The sequence below is a fragment of the Hemicordylus capensis genome, chromosome 1 (assembly GCF_027244095.1).
Source record: "Hemicordylus capensis ecotype Gifberg chromosome 1, rHemCap1.1.pri, whole genome shotgun sequence".
Classification (NCBI taxonomy): Eukaryota; Metazoa; Chordata; class Lepidosauria; order Squamata; family Cordylidae; genus Hemicordylus; species Hemicordylus capensis.
In genome coordinates, this window is record NC_069657.1 from 294,423,190 (window position 1) to 294,439,889 (window position 16,700).

Here is a 16,700-nt window from a genome sequence, read left to right on the forward strand (position 1 = left end):
GACGTATCCTGCCGCCCCAGTTACTAAAGAAAATACGGCGACGGAGGGGGGAAAGTGGTGGGAGGGGTAAGTAAACCCTCCCCCGCCCTTAAAGGAACCCCCCACCCCAGTGCCGGACCGCAGCTCCGTGGTTCCGTGCACACCCCTACTATACATGTTCATGTTTGAGTGTCTTGGTGGTGATTGGGGCAAAATTGCTCATCTCCTCACCTCTCCATGATAGCACAACAGACCATCACATCGGAATTCTTTTCTGAAAGGGAGGGAGGAGCAAGCTCCCGACAGCCCTTAGTCCTTTTGACCATGGGACCAGGCTGATCTCCTTGCTTTGCTTCACCGAAACCCTCCATCTGCCAGGTGACAGGCCGGATTGTTCTCCCTCTCACTTCTGCAGTCTCAATAATAATTCTACTTACTAGCATTTGGAGATTTTGTGTTTTTGCCTTGGGTGTTCAGGGTCACATTTCTAGATTTTTACTGAACTTTGCTTCCTGAATAACAGTCACTTGAACAATCCATTACTATGGATGATGACGTGAATTAAAACTAGGCTTTCCTGCAGAACCATGCAGTGTACTAAACATTTGGATCTTTTTCATGCTGTTTGGAGAGCAGCAAACAGGAGGATGTAGTGGATGTGTTTAGTCCAGTGATACATGTGGTAATTTGGGAATTATGGCAGCTACAGATATTTAAGAATGGTTACATTATGAAGGATACACAACATCTATGGTGCCAGTTGACAGGTATATTTTATTCATCCTGCACCAACAAATGCTGCAAAAACATAAAACGCTTCCTCTTCTTCCTGTTGATGCTATGTCAGTGACGTCACTCACACTCAGCTAAAACTTTCCAGTGACAATGAATTATGAAATTGTGATGGAATGCATCACAATTCAGGTAAACATCCTGTTGAGGGTTATGTATGTTCTGAGCATGCAGAAAGCAGACACAAGCTTAAGGAAAACATACTAATAAATCCATTTTTGTCTACAAAACAGGCCCTTAAATCATTAGGATAATTGGAAAAGATTCCTGGAAATGTATTCTGACACACATGTTAATGTTGCTTCCCAAGGAAGCCCTGCATATGCAGACAGTAGATGGAGGCTGGGACCATGTGTGTTCCTAAGACATAATGGCTTGAAATGTATCTGGAAAGAATTGCGTGCATCTGATTTTTTTAGAATTCTATTTAAATGTACTAACTTAACCCTCACAGAGCATCTGGGTGCTAGTACTTGATTGCTCCTCTCACACCCGCCACAGCCCCCTCACCTCCGAGTTCACTCCAGCCTCAACTGAGCTGTACTCTTGCACCTTCTACATCCCATTGATTCCATCCCCTCACCCCTCTTGGTTGCAGCTGCAGCGTTGCCGGTGCCGATTGGCCAAGCCACAGCACCCAACCCCAGAGACCTCTTCACCTGAGCCCCGCTCCTGCTCCTCCCCACAGGAGTAGCAGCAGCAGTTGACCAGGCCCTTCCTCACTGCCGCCACCACCATGGCTGCTCGTTCCCCTCAGGACACTGACAGGCTCAGGTCCATCCCTCGCCTGCCTCCCTCCGCTGATGGCCTCTGTAGCTCCAAGCAGCAGCGACAGTTGACCAGACTTTTCCTTGCTGCCGCCATGGCCACTCATTCCCCTCAGGCCTCTGTCAGGCCCAGGCCCATCCCTCACCCTTCCTTCTCCTCCCTTCTTTTTCTCTCTTCTCCACTCGCTCTTCTCCTCTGTCTTTCTTCCTCTCCCTTCTTTTTTTTTTCCTTCCCCCTCTCCCTCCCTGAGTTAATAAATCTTGTTCATCTTGTTTCCTCATCTAATTCACACAGTGTCAGCCTCCTTCTCCTGAAGAGGCTCTTTCCTCCCTCACAACCCCTCTCTTCACAGACCCCCTGCCCACTATCCTTTTATTGAGTGATTGATAGATTCTGTTCTCCTCTACAATATTCCCACAGTAACAGCTGCATTCCAACTGACCTTAACCATCAAAAGATCCTCTTTCCCATCTGCATATGGAATTCCCACTGCCCGATCACCACAGTGCTCCTACTCTGTTACCTCCGATTGGGAAAGCGCTGTATAGGAGAGGCTTGGCACACACCATTTGCCTTGGACCACCTAAGCCACACATACATACACACACACACTTGCTATCAAGACCTGCGGAAGGCTTTCGTTTGTCCATGTTGAAGCAAAAATCTCGTGTGTTTTCTTTATATAGGGTCTTTTACAACAATAATGCCTTTCATTGTCAGAGGGGAAGGTTTTTTAATCTAGTTTTGGTAATATGGATTATTTGGGAATATGGAATATTCCCAGTTGCAGTAACACACCAGCAGCAAATGCCCTCAAAAATAATCACAGGACCCTTCAGTATTATAGAAAATTTATCTTTTAAAGGACATATAACCTTACCCTAAGCATTTTTTTTTTACATTGAGAATAATGGGACTTATTAGGAAGCACAGGTTCATAGAATCTTAAGAGCCTCAGCCCTTAATCATGACTTCAGATCACTATTTGAGAGGAAGGCTCCTGTTTAGCTATGGTTAAGGGCTTTGCTCAAGCATAGGAAAATGTGGCAGAGGGAATTGTATGTGAGAGGAGAAGCTGTGTGGTGGGAATATGCAACCCCATATCTCATGCGCTCAAGCATGGTTTGGAATTGGAAGCATTTCCTCTTCACAAGCCATAAGAATGTGAGCCAGGAAGTCTCCAGTTCAAATTTAACCTAAGTTACAAACTTGCTAAGTGACAAACTGACCATGTGAGTCGCTTTCTCTCAGCAAAATGCAGTGCCTCTTTAAAGGTGACCCCTGTTCTCCACGGGGATAACCCTGTTATCCTACAGGTGAACCCTGTTATCTACAGGGGTTCCATTCTCCTCTGGAACTGTGGATATTGGAACTGCAGGTAGCGGGGCATTGTGGCAATGGGAATGGGAGTGGGGTTAGGTTCCTAGAGGCTGGAAAAAGAGGAAATCACAGGGAAAGGTGCTGTGGGGGAAAGCGCTCCATGGGTCTTGAGGTTTCCAGGAATTCTGCCCGCCACCCCAGTCCCAAATTGGTCATTTGTCTATGAAAAATCATGGAGGGGAAATGTGTTTTTTAAAAGAGCCACAAAATGGCCCCTACTCCCAATATGGTGACCGGAAACTACCTTGGAGGTCATTCCTAGCCACCTCAAAACCACAGATATGCAAAATTAACCCTTTCTTAACCCATGTATGCCAAGGTTTGGCATCAATTACCCAACTGCAGATGTGTGAAACTGCGGGTGTTGGATCCGCGGATAGCGAGGTGTCTCTCTATATACATTTTAAGCATCTATATATATATTTCTCCTGGGTGTGCCCAGGAGAAATGCGTCCCGGCAGCCCAGCTGATTGGCTGGGCTGCGGGGGCGCCTGATTGGTCTTGGTGCACCCAGGAGAACGGCGGCGGCCATGGCCGGGGAGCCAGGCGGGCCCGGCCGCGGAGTCGAGGCGGCAGGCCTGGCCGGGCCCGGCGGCGGCACCCTTGGGCCCGGCCGCGGCGGCGGCACTCTCCGGCCCGGCCGCGGCGGCACCCTCGGGCCCGGAGGCGGCACTCTCGGGCCTGGCTGTGGAGGTAAGGCGGCGGGCCCGGCCGCAGCGCAGGCGGTGGTGGGCCCGGCCGCACTAGAGGCACAGATGCTCTGTGCCCGGGCCCACTAGTTAAAATAATTGTTCAAATATAGCAGATTGTTCATTACTGTTATACTTCCATGACATCTGCAAAATTTACATGCAACTTTGAAAATAAAACCCTGTCAGATGAAGAAAGGATTACTGCTTCAGTGTTCCAGACTTCCAAACATAGTAGAAGCCACAAATATTTTCACTGGATTAAAACCCACTATAATATTTTTTAAAAAAAACAAAAAACTGTGTGTTACGTTTGTCATCTTGATTGCTGAAATGAAGCAAGTTTTCAGCAGGTAAGGATTATGGAAGCCAGCTAAAACAGTGTTCATTGACCTTACTTTTTGGGATGTTGAAATGCCTTGGTTTCTATTCACTATAGTTCTATGCAGTTCACAGAATGAGACTTTGTCTATACTGGTATAAGCTTATTAAATAGAAAGGTGTTAGATTTATAGGCTATATTGAAACAATTGGCCTTCTAGCAACAAAGTGACCACGAAATATGCCAAGTGTTTGTTTCATTTATATGTTTAAAAAATGTTTTTTTTTTTTGTTTTTTAAAAAGCAGTTGAAAAGTAAGAGAGCCTTTCACAGCCTTGCATCTCATGCTTAGTCCATGTGGCAAAAATACATTTTTGTTATGCAGTACATAGTACAATAGAGCACTCTTTATTTGCTGTTATGCAGAGATACATAACGAATTCGTTACAATTGTTTCTTTTAAACCACCTAGTTTATTGTCACCAGTTTTATTTTGGCTTCTCCTCTTTGTACTTGGAAAAGTGATTCAATAGCTAGCCTAGAGATGCACATATCAGGTGGTATATAAATATGACAAACAAATAATGGAGCTTCAGGTGTTGGAACATTGTGTCAGAAATGCTCTCATTGATGTTGCTGCTATAATATAACTTATTATGCAGAACCCTTCTGTCCTGTTTTGGCCCACACCTTCCTTAGTACTACGAGGGTGGAAGAAGGACTCCACTCTCGCAGAACAGCAGGAGCCTAGCTGTGTGTGTAAGCCTTGTTCTGCAGGCTAGCATGGGCAGAGGGGGAAGGGATTTTAGCTAATCTCCCCTCCCCTTGAATGCCCTGTTCACTGCCAGAAATATGTCCCTGAGGACTGCAGACCTTCAGAGACATATTTCTGGTGGCAAACAGAGCTTTTGGGGGGATGGGAAAGAAGCTAACATCCCTTTTCTCTGCCTGTGCTGGGCTGCAAGTCAAACTTGTTCTACAAGGGTGAAGCCTTTCTTCCACCCTCTGATCCCTGAAGATAATGTGGTTTTTCAGTTTTGTTCTTTTAATTGTCCTTATCTGTGATATACCTAGAGCCAATTGGTTCAATTTCACAAGTTTTTGAAATGTGCTGTGTATCTATACATAAGTTGCTTGTTGGATAAAAGTCTTCTGTCTTTCCTTATATACATTTTGGGACTTTTCTTACTAAAATTTGTTGCACCCTCCGTCTATCTATACATGCAAAATATATCTAGATCAGTGATTCTCAAACTTGGGTCCTCAGGTGTTATTGGACTTCAACTCCCATAATCCCCAACCAAAGGCCACTGAGGCTGGGGATTATGGGAGTTGAAGTCCAATAACACCTGAGGACCCAAGTTTGAGAATCCCTGATCTAGATTATACTAGTACTGTATTTGCCTTAAATTCTGCCCCTCCCAAATTCCCATGCTTTGAAAACTTTTCTTTAAATAGTCACAGTCTTTATTATTACAGCCAATGGTCAGAATTACAAGAATAAAATCATTTAGAATTAACAACTTCATTCCGAATAACACCACAAATATAACAAAATTTAGCAACATCAAATAAATTCTCCTCTTTACAATCCTTTAAAATTAAATTTAAATAGTCTATTTCAGTTAATCCTGGAAACAGGATAAATTTCTTTAGATATTTGGTGAGTCTCATATGGAATCAGCTATTGCAGAATACAATTTTACACCAATATAGGTAATCTTTTCAGAAACAGAAGCCATGGCAATTAAAGCATGCTTATGTTTTTGGAGAAATCCCAGTATAACCAGCCTACTTCCAAAAACTGAACACAGCTGCCTTCCTTATCTAACAGCTCCCAGTCACTTTATCTTCTTTCTGATTGCTTTTCTCTGACATTGTCTCTGCACTGGATACATCAACAAGTCCCACTCTTTATTCAATATCCATTCTATAGCTTAATTTAGCAATTTTAATTTAAGTTATAATATTGCTCTTGCTGCTGTTGAAGCAAGTTTGAAACAGTTATACGTGTTTCAAAAAACAAGTTTTGCCATCTTTTATTTCTTTTTAAAGCTTGGGTATTTCTAATTTTACTTCTATGATTATGGATTTCATGGATTATGAGGTATATAATTATATATCTTTTCTTTATGTGCTAGCATGGCGGAATCTACGTGAAACGTGCCAAATTTAATGAAAAGAAAATGAGGAGCAAGCTACAAACTCAGTCTAAAGCTGAGACTCCAGTAAGATTATGTTTCCCAATTCTGGGTGTATGTGTGTGCCTTTTAAATAATTGTCTTTACTGCCTTTGCAGAGAGCTCCTCTAAGAGTAGAGGAAACAAATAGAATGATATGAAGATGGCAAAAATACTTCCACTAATCTGTTGGCACTCATCTTTCCCCATTATTCTGCCGAACAGTAGAGTGGTTAGAATGGGATGCTTGATTAACACTTCATTTTTCCAGTAAGAGGGGATGCCTCCATATGATTACTGTATAGGGGTAATAGATGCCTTAATATGGTTACTGTATAGGGGTAACATTGTTCTCATGAAGTATAATCTGGATTCTAAGGATCTTAAGCAACCATTACTTCCTACTTGTCTGGATTCAGTTGACTCGCAATCAGTCATCTAGTTTGCTGGTTTGCAAACAGAGGTGCACCTAGATAATTTAGGAGTCTGGACCTAAAGGCCTTTGGACACCCCACCCCCCCAGGCAAATCATGCTCCATCAAGCGACCACACCACCCAGGACAGACTAAAGAGGATTTGGGGGGCCCAGGGGCTGTGGAGGCCCTGGACTTCATCCCCCAAAGTACAGAGGTAAGAGCACCTCTGACTGCAAACCAAGAAAGTAAGTGAAACAGGAGGTGTGGGGAGCACATGGTCACAGAACCTGTTCCTGTAGTGCCACACCATGGTTTGGAATTGTCTATGAACTAACCTGTGCGTTGATTGAAACAGGATGTCATTTCTTGAACTCTGAACTTCAGCCTTAATGAGAGGCATTTGCGTTCTCCTGTCAAACTAAATCTTGTGGTAAACACAGGCTAGGATCCAAAGTGTTGCATGTAGTGTTCACACATTCATGTGGGCTTTTCATTCCCCCTTTCACGGGAGACTCCCCTGGGGGAGGGGACCCATCCCCAAAGGTCAGAGCCTACCGAGTAGTATCCCATGAGGCATGAAAGGATGATCCAAGAAGGAAAAGTCAACCATCTCCTATTGACTCAAGCAGTCATTTTTAACCATTTGCTAAGAACTTCATGCTTTATCACTGCTATTAGAGTTTGGCCAAAATGAAGTAAGAGGGGTTAAAGTCAAGATGAGAAATAACTAGGTGGATGGTTTCACTTTTAAAAAGCCTTAAGTTGTCTTAGCCGCAAGAAATTTTCCACCTGAAAAGAAACTGTGGTCTGAAGTTCCACCCCATCTAAGCTTGGGGTGTCAAATGGGAGTAGGGATGATATCTGATATACACTTACACCCCTATATGGAGCCCAGACATATATGGAGTGCAGATGCCATGATATCCCCAAATTGATATTATGAACTATGTCAGTCACTATATAGGAATAACTAGAAGTTAAATGGATGGCTCTGATTATTGACAGATAACACATTGGGGATAGCACTTGGTGATAGCTTTAAATACATGCTCATGTGACTAGGAATGTGCACCGGACCGGTCTGGGGCCATTGCAGAGGCCTCCGGATTGGGGCCAGTTTTTGGGGGGGGGTCATGTAGCTTTAAGGGCGGTGGGTAGTACTCACCCCTCCCGCCGCTTTTCCCCTTCTGACGCACGACTTTCTAGCAAAGATTTGGGGGCGGCAGCATTCCTCCCTGCCCCCGTCGTTGCCCATCAAAAGCGGAAGTTGAGGGCACGCATGTGCCCATTGTGGTGCGTGCGTGCGTGCCGCCACCACTGCACACTCACATGTTGCATGCGCACGCAGTGTGTGACGTGTGGCACACGCGATGGTAGCGATGGGCATGTGTGCCGCAACGGACACATGCGTGCTCTCAACTTTCGCTTTTGATGGGCAATGACGGGGGCAGGGAGGAACGCTGCCGCCCCCAAATCTTTGCTAGAAAGTCGTGCGCCGGAGGGGGAAAAGCGGCGGGAGGGGTGAGTACTACCCCCCCACACACCCTTGGGGGGTGCCCCACAGTGCCGGACCATGCCCCACAGACCATGCCGGACCATGCCCCACAGTGCTGGACCATGCCTCCATGGTTCCGTGCACATCCTTACATGTGACTCGCAGGGACACGCTTCCATGATCCACAGTGGGCTTCTGAAGAAAGGGAGAGCGCTGAAAATCTCTCTTTCCCTTGCTCATGTAACAGCTCAATCTGAAGCTCAGCATTGTTGGGGTGCTAGTCTAGCTATAAGCCTTTAAATCTAAAAATCTATTAGAAGTCTAAATCACCTGAGGAACACCACTCACCCACAGGCATGCTGAAAAGCTTGCTGTACAATACAGGCCAATTCTTAATAGTTCAGTTCTGTCATGTATTTCACTTCATAATTTCTGAGCATGTAACAAAATCTTTACTCATATAGTGTAAAAGTGGGTACGTTCGCAAAACAAAGACTAAGTATGTGCTTCCCCCCACCCCATCTCTATATTTGTGGTGGTGGTTTCATTTTTCAGTGGAACTTTAATTTTCATATATTCTTGTCAAAACAATTCACTGCTTGTGAGAAGATGAATGAGCTGAATTTGCTGTATTGCAGCACTGCCGCTGAGCACTGTACTCTTCTGCAAATTACTTCTGTGAGAGAACTGATATAGGCATACAGTGATCTCCTGCATTATCTGGCTGGGAGAAAAATGAGACTATCAACTGCAGTAACATGATACTACTTGTACTGAGGAGGCTCAATCTTCCAATTCATGTATCTGGAACAGTCTTGTTCAGTGCTCTCCCAGCATCAGAGGTGTATCTAGATAATTTTGGAGCCTGGACCTAAAGACCATTGGAGCCCCCCAGCCCCTTCAAGTTATGTATCAACACACACACACACTGTTTAACACATGGGCTCTTGAGGGCACAAACAACAACTGAACTCACAAGAACATAAGAATATAAAAGAGCTATATTTATGCAAATATGCACTAGCAGAAACACTCCCAACACACAATTTAACATATTCCCCATATTATTTCTTTCCCCACTCCTTCCTCCCTCTCTAAAGCAGAGGTCACACACTGCCACCCGGTGCAGATCACAGTCATGCCTGGCCGGCAGCACGGCATGGCAATCACACCACCCAGGACAGACTAAAGAGGATTTGAGGACCCCCGGGGGGTGTAGAGTCCCTGGACTGGGGATGTGCAAGCTGGCTCAGAAGTTAGGGATGTGCAAGCTGGCTGGAACTGAACCAGCCGAGCTGGTTCGGGCCTGGTTTAAGGGGGTGGGGAGCGGTAAAATTGTGGGTTTTTTTAATGGTGGCTTAGCACCATCAAGGGGTTTGGTGGCCTCGGGGGGTGTGTGTTGCAGTGGCTACAGGGTGTCTCCAGCGGCTCACCCTCCCCCAGGGCCATTATGGCCTGTTTCAGCCCTGTGGCCATTTTTTGGGGCTGCTGTGCATGCACACTGGCCATCTGCATGAACCGAGTCATGCAGATGGCCAGTGCGCATGAACCGTGGCCCCAAAAATGGCTAACATGTGAGTACACAGGGCCGAAACAATCCCCACCCCATCTCATGGCCACTGCAGCACTCCTCAAGGCCACCAAAGCCCTTGATGGTGATAAGCTACCATTAAAAAAGAAAAAAGGGGGGCGGGATCTCCAGGCCCATTCTGGTTCAAACTCAAACCAGGCCTGGCTCTAGTGTGCACTAAACTGGGCCCGGCTCGGCTCGAGTTTGATTCAAGCCGAACCAGGTTTTCCAGTTTGGGGCACACCCCTACCAGAAGTCCAGGGGTTAGAGCACCTCTGCCCAGCATTGCTAAATTGTATCAATGTTTTGTATCTTAGGGTCAGAAGCCAAATCTCACAAACTCGTCTTTCCACATCCAGTTGAAAGACAAGCAGTGCATTATTTCCTCACTTGCAACTATGCACCATGTCACACAAAGCTCATTGCATTGTGTTACTTGCTGCTTCATGTGTTGTTCCAGTAGCAAAGGCGTATTGTATTTCTTAGCTTATATTATTTATCTTTTCATAGTCTCAGTGTATTTACCGTAGTTGAAATTAGCAAGGAGTCTTTGGATGTTTTTTTTTTTAAAGGCATATTTCATTAAAACTGAATTAACGGCACTTCCTCCCACCTTAGCTGCTTCATTTTCCTTGAGAACCATAGTTTTGTAACTGGTTCAGTTGCATGTGCTGGTTTCTTTCCTCCTTTTCTTTGGAAAAATAACTTCTGATTCGCTCAGTATCAGTTCTGTATTGCTCATTTCTGCAATTGAACAGTAAGTGGTGTATCTTTGTACAATCTTACTTGTGTGGTGTTCTTCCCCCACTACCTCAAGTTTTTCATTTTTAGTTGGATAGGGGACTGTATTGTGTGTAAAGAGCACATTAAAATGCTTAATTTGAAAGAACAGAAAGATGTATGCACATATATTTTTTTAATCCCACAGATGTATCTTGTGATTTTTCCAGAGGGAACACGTTACAATCCAGAACTACTAAAAGTCATTGCAGATAGTCAATCATATGCTGTTAAGGAAGGTAAGACGAACTTCAAATAAATTTGGGAAAGGGTATGGGGAAGCAACATGAAATATCCATAATTTTCCAGTTGTAATTTGGCACCATGTATTGCACACAGTGCTACTTTTTAAATGGAAGGAAATCATTGTTTTCATTGTTTCCACCGGTCTTGTTTCTCTTTGCTCCTGAGTTGCCTGGACAAGGAGAGCTACTGCTAGTTAGGACAAATTCTCTAACTTGCTTTGGCAGGATGCAAAGGACAATTTTCTTAGAAAAAGAGTTAAAACAGTTAGGAACAGCTTGCACTACAATACACAGTAGTGACATTGACATTGCCACCTACATTGAGATGGGGTGGCAGGCAGATCACTGACTGGAATGATTGTCCAGTCATTCAAAGCTGATTTGAAACTAGTGGTTTGGGGAAAGGAGAGGGCAGGAGTATCTCCATGTATTATATACACCATGGGCTGAGTATTATTATCATAAAATTAGGGTAAGTGCAAGTGTGACAGACTTATGGCCCTAGTCTGTTTTGTGACCTTAAAAGGAAACAAGAAGTTCTGGTAATCTGCCTACTTTCCTTTCACTATAATCTTAATTGACAATTACCATCTTCACACATCTGCCATCTTTAATTGGGGTAGATGACATCATCACAAGCTATGCCATTAAGGTGGCCCTATGTGTCACTACAACTGTTCTAAATTTGGTTCAAATCGGTGGTTCACAAGTTAAAATCCCTTCTGTATATCACAAAATTGGTTCAAGTTGGTTTCCTTTTAGCTAAACATGAAACTAGCTTCTTTTGTTGTTCTTTAAGATCAGGGTTGATGGCATTAGGAATTATTGCACCACCTACAAGTTGTGCAGAATTACAGTACTCTTTATCCACTATAACTTGTTTAAACTTGTAATGGCTCATTGTTACCCCAGAATTAAGCACTCAAACTAGCATTTGTACATGCTTTAATATAATGTTGAGACATAGCTGTACATATAATTTGTCATAAGTATTTCTTTTGTGACATTGCAAAAATTGGGATCCTGTCCACACTAACCTGGGAGTAAATCCTGATAAACACAGTGTGGAACTTGCATTTAAGTAAACGTGTCTATGATTATGCTGTTAGTCTCTAAAACAATAAGAGCCCGATACTCAGCGCAGTCAGCACTTAACGGGCTGCTAAATGAAAGAAAGTACTTTGAACAGTTTTTAATGCCTTCAGAAGCAGCACTCCTTTTATTAATCATACATTTTAAAGGGCACAGGGGACTCATTTTGATGGTTTTTTGTGATATATTGTTCTTTGACTCAATCATTCACTATCCTAACAACTTTGAGTGTTTCGGATTCTGTATGTGATATTTTGTAGAAAGCTGGAGCATTATAAGCATGTGTTGACCTGAATGCTTAATCATGAAACAATTACTGTTAACACTGTATTCAGCATACAGGTACTGGCATAACATTTTGAAAATACAACACACTGCCACTGTTGGATGTAATTTTAAAATGGATGTAATTGTAATTGTAAAAAACACTAAAAATTTTAACACAGTGTTATGCTTCAAAATAATTGCATATTCTTCTATTCTATTCAAACAATAAACATTGCTTGAATGGTTAGGATTAACCAAATATCTGTGTTTGCCTTACTTGATGAAGAGCACCTTTGTATAAGCCTCAAATGGCTTTTTGACAAATGGCTCTTAAGCAAGTTGAGTAACAGGAGTAGCTAATCTCAATTTGTCTGGAAAATCGAACATCTTAACAAGTCTGTAAAGGAAGGGTTTCATCCTCCCTTTTTCATTGAAACAAATCTCTTTTACCAACAGCATAGTTTGAGCATTCGGCTATACACTCTAAAGGAGCAGAGTGATATTGCCGTGACAGATTATTTTTCTTGTACAAAATGAGGGCAAGACTGAGTAGCCTTCCTGTTTTAAAAAATATTGTTCTTGGAAGACAGGGTTCTGTTAACAGTGGGATATTGGAATTTCAGTTCATATTTCAAAAAAATAAAGACAGACATTCTCTGTTGTTGTTTTTCCTTCTCCTTCAAGGCTTCAATTCTGTGCACACTTATCCAGGAATAAGCTCCATTGAACATAGTAGGACTTCCTTCCATGTGAACTTGTGTAGGATTTTGTTGTAACTAAAAATGTCTAACTTATAATATGGTTGTGAGATTCATTGTAAAATAAGAGCCTTCAGACTGGAAGAATTTTCATTATCATACCCAGAAGTAAATCTCCTGTGTAATTTGATATTTTTGCTGTACTAGTCTTTTTGCTTACAGTACTTCTAAAGATTGATCGATTGATCTTTTTGCTTAGGACTTGCAGTGTTAAAGCATGTTCTTACACCACGGGTAAAGGCTACTCATGTTGCTGTTGATTCTATGAAAGACTATATAGATGCAGTTTATGATGTTACAGTGGCCTATGAAGGCACTTTGGACCCCAAAGGACAAAGGAAAGATGCACCAACCATGACAGGTGAGTGGTGCTTTTGAAACCTTCTCTTCAACCCAGTTCAAGCTTACAAAAAGTCAGCTTGCAAAATGGAGCTTTAGTGACTAGATGTCAGCAATGTCTTCAATGAGGCCTGCACTCACTTGTGATCCGCCAAGCCAAATTCAGCCCACCAGCCCTACAGTGCCGTCTACCAATGCTTGATATCTGCCTATGTTTACAGTCATGGGCAGACAGGAAGCTTATTGGGTCACCTGGTTCACCATGTAGTCAAATCTGGCTCCATGGAGCCTTGTATTAGCATGCTACTTAGGTGATTTCTAATTGACTAGGTCGTGATCAAAATCTCTTTTAGGGTGGGGGAAAAGCATCAAAACAACTGCTGGGAGGAGTGAACGGGTGTAAAAATGGTAAGGTTTGGGGAGTCTTTTGGAGAGTGCCTTGTGGCCTCCCAACTCCCTTTTTGGGGGCATATTCACTTATGAATACATGACACAAATCTGTTGCTTATCACTCAAAAATATCACCTTGAATTTCTCTGTAGGAGTAGTTACGAAAAGAAAAAAGGCAGCCATTGTTGGTTTTTTTGCTGGGAGTTCACATTATGACACATTGCCACATTTTGTTGCAACAAGTTGATAGCATTTTCTTGTACAGCTCTTCCCCATGACTTTGAAACAATCACTTCTTGTGCTCTATGCAAAAATGGCACTTTGCCTTAAGCATACTTAATCTGCTTCCTTGCCATCAGAATGTATTCATTTTTCTAATGTCCCAGAATAAATTCTTTGAACTGTCATCTGCCACTAAGATTTCATTCAGCTGTTCCTGTGGTGCTCTTGAAGATCTGCTAAGACTGGAGATCCTTCATTTCCTCCTATGCCCTGCTGAGTGTGACAAGCCTGTGCTTTTCTTCTTAGCTTGGAACTGGGGGCAGTACAGGGGGGTCATCCCTACTCTTCTGAGAGGTTCTCTAGAGCTTAGCATGATTTCAGAGACATCACCGCTCTCCCAGGTTGTGGAGAGGAACAGGATCATGGTGGCCACAAATTTGGTTTGACTGTCAAGGCAACCAAAATGTAAAATCATCATAATAAATTATTATTATCTTCTTTATATTTAAAAGCCTTGGGACATATAACAAATCCCGTGGTACGTGGCACATCTCGTGAGAGTTTGGATAACACTCAGAGAGAGAGAGAGAGAGAGAGAGAGAGAGAGAGAGAGAGAGAGAGAAGGCATGGAGGAGGCGGCTGAGGAGTGGATGGAGGCGCAGCTGCTGCCAAGGAAGAGCAGGCGGGCCAAAGAAAGAGCAGCGGCATCACTCACTCCCTCAACTCCAACCGCCGGCCTCTGACGCCTTGCTGAGTCTCCTTGCGATGAGGATGGCAAAGCCAGGGCTTCCCATCCAGCCTGCATAGATGGCCCTCGGTACTCTCTCCCACCCCAGCTTGGCCATCCTCCTTGTGAGGAGACTCGGCAGGGCATCAGAGGTCAGCGGTTGGAGCTGAGGGAGTGAGCAGCGGTTGGGTGAGCTGAGAGAGTGGGGGGAGTGGATGAGAGGGGGTGCGTCCAAGTGGGGTGGCTGAAAGTGCTAGGAAGGAGAGGGGTGGTTGTGAGTGGGGTGGCTCCGAGTGGGGGAGTGGAGGGGAGGGGGTGGGGTGGCTGGCCGCGAGTGGAGGGGTGCAGTGGCTGCTAGTGGGGTGGCTGAAAGTGCTGGGGCGGAGAGGGGTGGTTGTGAGTGGGGTTGCTCCGAGTGGAGGGGAGGGGTTGTCTGGCTGCGAGTGGAGGGGTGCAGTGGCTGCTAGTGGGATGGCTGAAAGTGCTGGGGCGGAGAGGGGTGGCCACGAGTGGGGGAGTGGAGGGGAGGGGTTGGCTGCGAGGGGAGGGGAGCAGTGGCTGCTAGTGGGGTGGCTGAAAGTGTTGGTGGGGAGGAGAGGGGTGGCTGAAAGTGTTGGTGGGGAGGAGAGGGGTGGCTGAGAGTGGGGGGGAGGAGATGTGGCTGAGAGTGGGGGGGAGGAGAGGTGGCTGTGAGTGGAGGGGAGGAGGGGGTGGCTGCAGGTGGAGTGTCTGACACTGAGCAATAAAGCAGAGGCTGTGATGGAACTTTAAGGAGAGCAATAAAGTCCTAGCACGCAGATGTTCTGTGCAGGACCAGCTAGTTATAAATCATTAATACTGTTTTTCAACAAGTTCACATAGTAGAGAAGTGGGGTGGGGGTGGAAATCATCCTGTTTCCCAAAGGGGCTCACAATCTAAAAACAGAGATTCCATAAGCATCAACTGGAAAGGATGCTACGCTGGGGATGAATATGGACAGTTGCTCTTATAAGAGAACCACCACTTAAAAGGTGCCTCTTTGCCCATTACTTAGAATTCAAAGTGTTTACTTGCAAGGGTAAGTATAATGCTGCCTGGCAAATGTAGTAAAATGTGTGTTCCATTAGGAATATTATTTGGTCTGAAGTCCAGCTGCTGGTTTTACCAAGCTTGCACAGACCCATATCTCTTATACACATATACTATACCTAGTGCATGTTTGGGGCAAGGACACCAAACTGATTTTGGGGGTGAAATTACTTGCAAAGTCAAGAGGAGGCTGCTGCTGCTGCTGCCTCTCCTGGCCTACTAAAAGGGAGGGGTGAATTCCAAGCTAGAGATCCAATTCATTATGGCCTTCACTGAAGAAAAAGGGGAGCTTTTAAGGCTGCCAAGGTGGACCTTTAATCTCAAGAGATCTCAAGTGTCTGGAGTTGGGCTGGCACCAGAGTTCCGAACTAGGCTCTTACATGATATATATCACAAGCTGGGATTAGGGAGCGAAGGTAGAGTGCAGAGGCAGGCAAAATTCCTGGAGAGACTTTGACCAAGTGTTTGCCAGCAAGCTTTATCCAGAAAGCACAGAGCTCTGGAGGCTTAGGTCAGCTATACAGTCTCAAAGAAAAGAAAGCATAGGCAAAGGGGCTTCAAATGGGGAGTTTCTAAGATAACAAAATGGAGGAAGTACCCATAATTCTCCGATTACAATACAAGTAGGTACTTTACAAGCTATTATATGATACAAAGTAGGTCTCTTTACAAGATATGATGAAATTATAATAAGCCCATGTATTGTATGCAAAATTAAATCTTAAAAGAAAATGGAAGAACATCATTGCTTCGATTTGTTTTATGCACCTCTATTGATGAGCACGAAACTGGCTCGGCACTCCTTTCTGGAGCACCAAACCCGTGTGATCAGCTGGCGTCCGAGCCGGTTCAAAGGGCGGGACAGGCAATTGCCAAACCAAGTATCCGTGGTTTGGTGATATTTTTTTAAAGAGACAGGGAAGGTTCTTCGTACCTCTCCCTCCCTGCCCCACCACTTTTCCCCTTCCAGTGCTCACTGAAACTGTGTGGGTGCCAGACTGCAGCTCCCTGCGTGCACCAGCAAACATGGACTTTTTTCTCTTCCCCCTTTCTTTGCCCCTGAGTTGCCTGGACAAGAAGAGTAGTACAAATTCAATAACTTGCCTTGGCAGGAGAAAGAAAACAGGTTTCTTGCTGTCAGGGTTAGGAACTGTTTGTACTTGTATTCTACAGTACACGGTACATTGGGATGGGCGAGCAGGCAGATCACTGAATGGAATG

At 44.4% G+C, this 16,700-nt stretch overlaps 1 protein-coding gene across 1 annotated transcript in view; it reads left to right on the forward strand.

The window, feature by feature from the left end:
* Window positions 1-16,700, forward strand: part of AGPAT5 (1-acylglycerol-3-phosphate O-acyltransferase 5) — a 45,319-nt gene that overhangs the window by 15,407 nt on the left and 13,212 nt on the right. The window contains exons 4-6 of the mRNA XM_053286328.1: window positions 6,071-6,157; window positions 10,519-10,609; window positions 12,932-13,093. Coding sequence (XP_053142303.1) covers window positions 6,071-6,157; window positions 10,519-10,609; window positions 12,932-13,093 — 340 coding nt within the window. The remainder of the gene's footprint in view (window positions 1-6,070; window positions 6,158-10,518; window positions 10,610-12,931; window positions 13,094-16,700) is intronic.